Source organism: Trypanosoma conorhini, assembly GCF_003719485.1.
Source record: "Trypanosoma conorhini strain 025E chromosome Unknown Tco_14.4_contig_01579, whole genome shotgun sequence".
NCBI classification, from domain to species: domain Eukaryota; phylum Euglenozoa; class Kinetoplastea; order Trypanosomatida; family Trypanosomatidae; genus Trypanosoma; species Trypanosoma conorhini.
Window position 1 is genome coordinate 1 of NW_021705663.1, and position 1818 is coordinate 1818.

The 1818-nt window shown below is 56.1% G+C and overlaps 1 protein-coding gene across 1 annotated transcript, besides 2 other annotated features; it reads right to left on the bottom strand.

Annotated features, from left to right (window-relative positions):
* Positions 1 to 71: 71 nt before the first annotated feature.
* On the bottom strand, positions 72 to 1529 carry Tco025E_10276 (ATP-dependent phosphofructokinase; the record flags this gene model as incomplete). Its single annotated transcript, XM_029377055.1, has 1 exon — positions 72 to 1529. The coding sequence occupies one exon, from the start codon at positions 1527 to 1529 to the stop codon at positions 72 to 74; it is 1458 nt and encodes a 485-aa protein (XP_029222852.1).
* Positions 1530 to 1574: 45 nt separating this feature from the next.
* Positions 1575 to 1607: a microsatellite.
* A 94-nt stretch (positions 1608 to 1701) lies between these two features.
* Positions 1702 to 1739: a sequence feature (A-rich).
* The last annotated feature ends 79 nt before the right edge of the window (positions 1740 to 1818 follow it).

A 1818-nucleotide genomic window follows, 5' to 3' on the forward strand; every position in this document is an offset into this window, starting at 1 on the left:
ACCTCCTCTCTCTCTCTCCCTTCTTGGTGGGGAACCGCGCCGTCCCAAGTGCGACGGAATGGCGCGCCGCCTTACAACTTTGAGAGTTCCTCGATCAGGCGCTCCCGAACCAAGCTGATTGCCTCCAGCTCACGACGGACTTCGGTTTCCCTGCAGTCGCGCACGTTGTCCCGCAGGCTCACTGTGATCTCGCGCACCTGGCGCCAGAGCTGACCGCGGAGGTCCAACACACGGCGCACCGAAGTGGCCACCTTGATGGGCACAAGAATGTAGTTGTTGTAACGCATGGAAATGATGCAGTTGGTTGCACCAGCCATTGCCTCGTGCATCGCAAGTGTGGCAAGGGTGGCGCAGAAGAGAGCGTCATTTGCCGAGGGCGGGCAGGCCCGAATCATGTAGGAAGGATCGATGTACTTCACCGTGCCATTGGGGTAGCGCTTCTTATTTGCCGCAAGCCATGCCTTAATCCGCCTCGTGAGAATGACGCCAATGTTCACAAGCTTCTTGTTGCCTGACGCATCATGGCCACCGGTATCGTTTACCCAGTCTTGGCCAAAGCCCTCCGCCACAATAATGACGCAGCTGCGGGAGGTCTCAAAGCGACGTTCGATGAGCTTTATCACAACCTCCTCTGGGATGGGGTTCTCAGGAACAAGGCAAATGTTTGCCTGAGCACTCGCCGCAGCCGCCTCTGCCGCAATAAAACCGCTGTCACGACCCATAAGCTTCACGACACCAACACCGTAGTTGAGCGAAATGGCCTCAGCGTATGCAGCACGAACAGCCTCCACCGCCTTATCCACTGCAGTCTCGAAACCGAATGTGCGGTGCGAAAAGCTGAGGTCGTTGTCAATGGTCTTGGGAACACCAAACACGGCGATGTTGGCACCACGCCTTTTGGCCTCTTCCGCAAGCGTCATAGCACCACGTTGGGTGCCATCACCACCCACGGTGAAGAGGATGTTAACACCAAGCCGCTCCAAGGTGTCGACCATTTCATTGGGGTCCTGGGGACCGCGGCTGCTGCCCAGAATTGTTCCACCGTAGCGGTGAATGCTTGTGACAGAGGTGCGATACAGCTCCATGGCGGTATGAGCCCCCTCCTTTGAGAGGCCCCAGTAGCCAAAGCGGAAGCCAATGACGCGCTTCACGCGGTAGGTGTTGACGGCAGTCAATGTCAAGGAGCGAATCACGTCATTCAGACCCGGGCAAATACCTCCGCACGTAACAATGCCAATCACCGTCTCCGGTGGATTGAAGTGGATACGCCGACGAGGCGCAGCAAGCTCACAGAGGAGAGGACTCATGGAGACGGGGAGTTCAGAGCTCATCCCCTCCTGTGGACGGGGGTCGTACATAATATGATCGATCTTGTCGGAGAACTCCGCACGCATCACGTGTTTTTTGCTTGGGTTCGTGTACTTGCGTCCTTGGAGGCGAGTCACCTTTAGGTCCTCTTGGGTGACTACGCTCAGCGGGGCCTGGTGAGAGCGGACAAGCGTGCTCGTGACAGGAAGGCGGTTCTCCATCCTTTACGTCTTCAATCTCCCTCTGGTGGTTGTGGTTGTGGTTGTTTTTACTTTTGCCTTTATTATTACTTTTCCTTTGCTGTCGCTAAGACGTTGCGGACGTGAGAGACGGTGGGGACAACGCCATTACGCAGCAAAGTCAGGCAACACAAGCCAGCAAGGGGGAAGAAGCAAAGCAAAAATAAACAATAAAAACAAAAATAAAATCAACACAGTGGCCGAGTTCGGCCTGTTGGCGGCAGCTGCAGGTGCGCCCCCCCACTGAGACGACCGCGCTCGCATTGTGTTG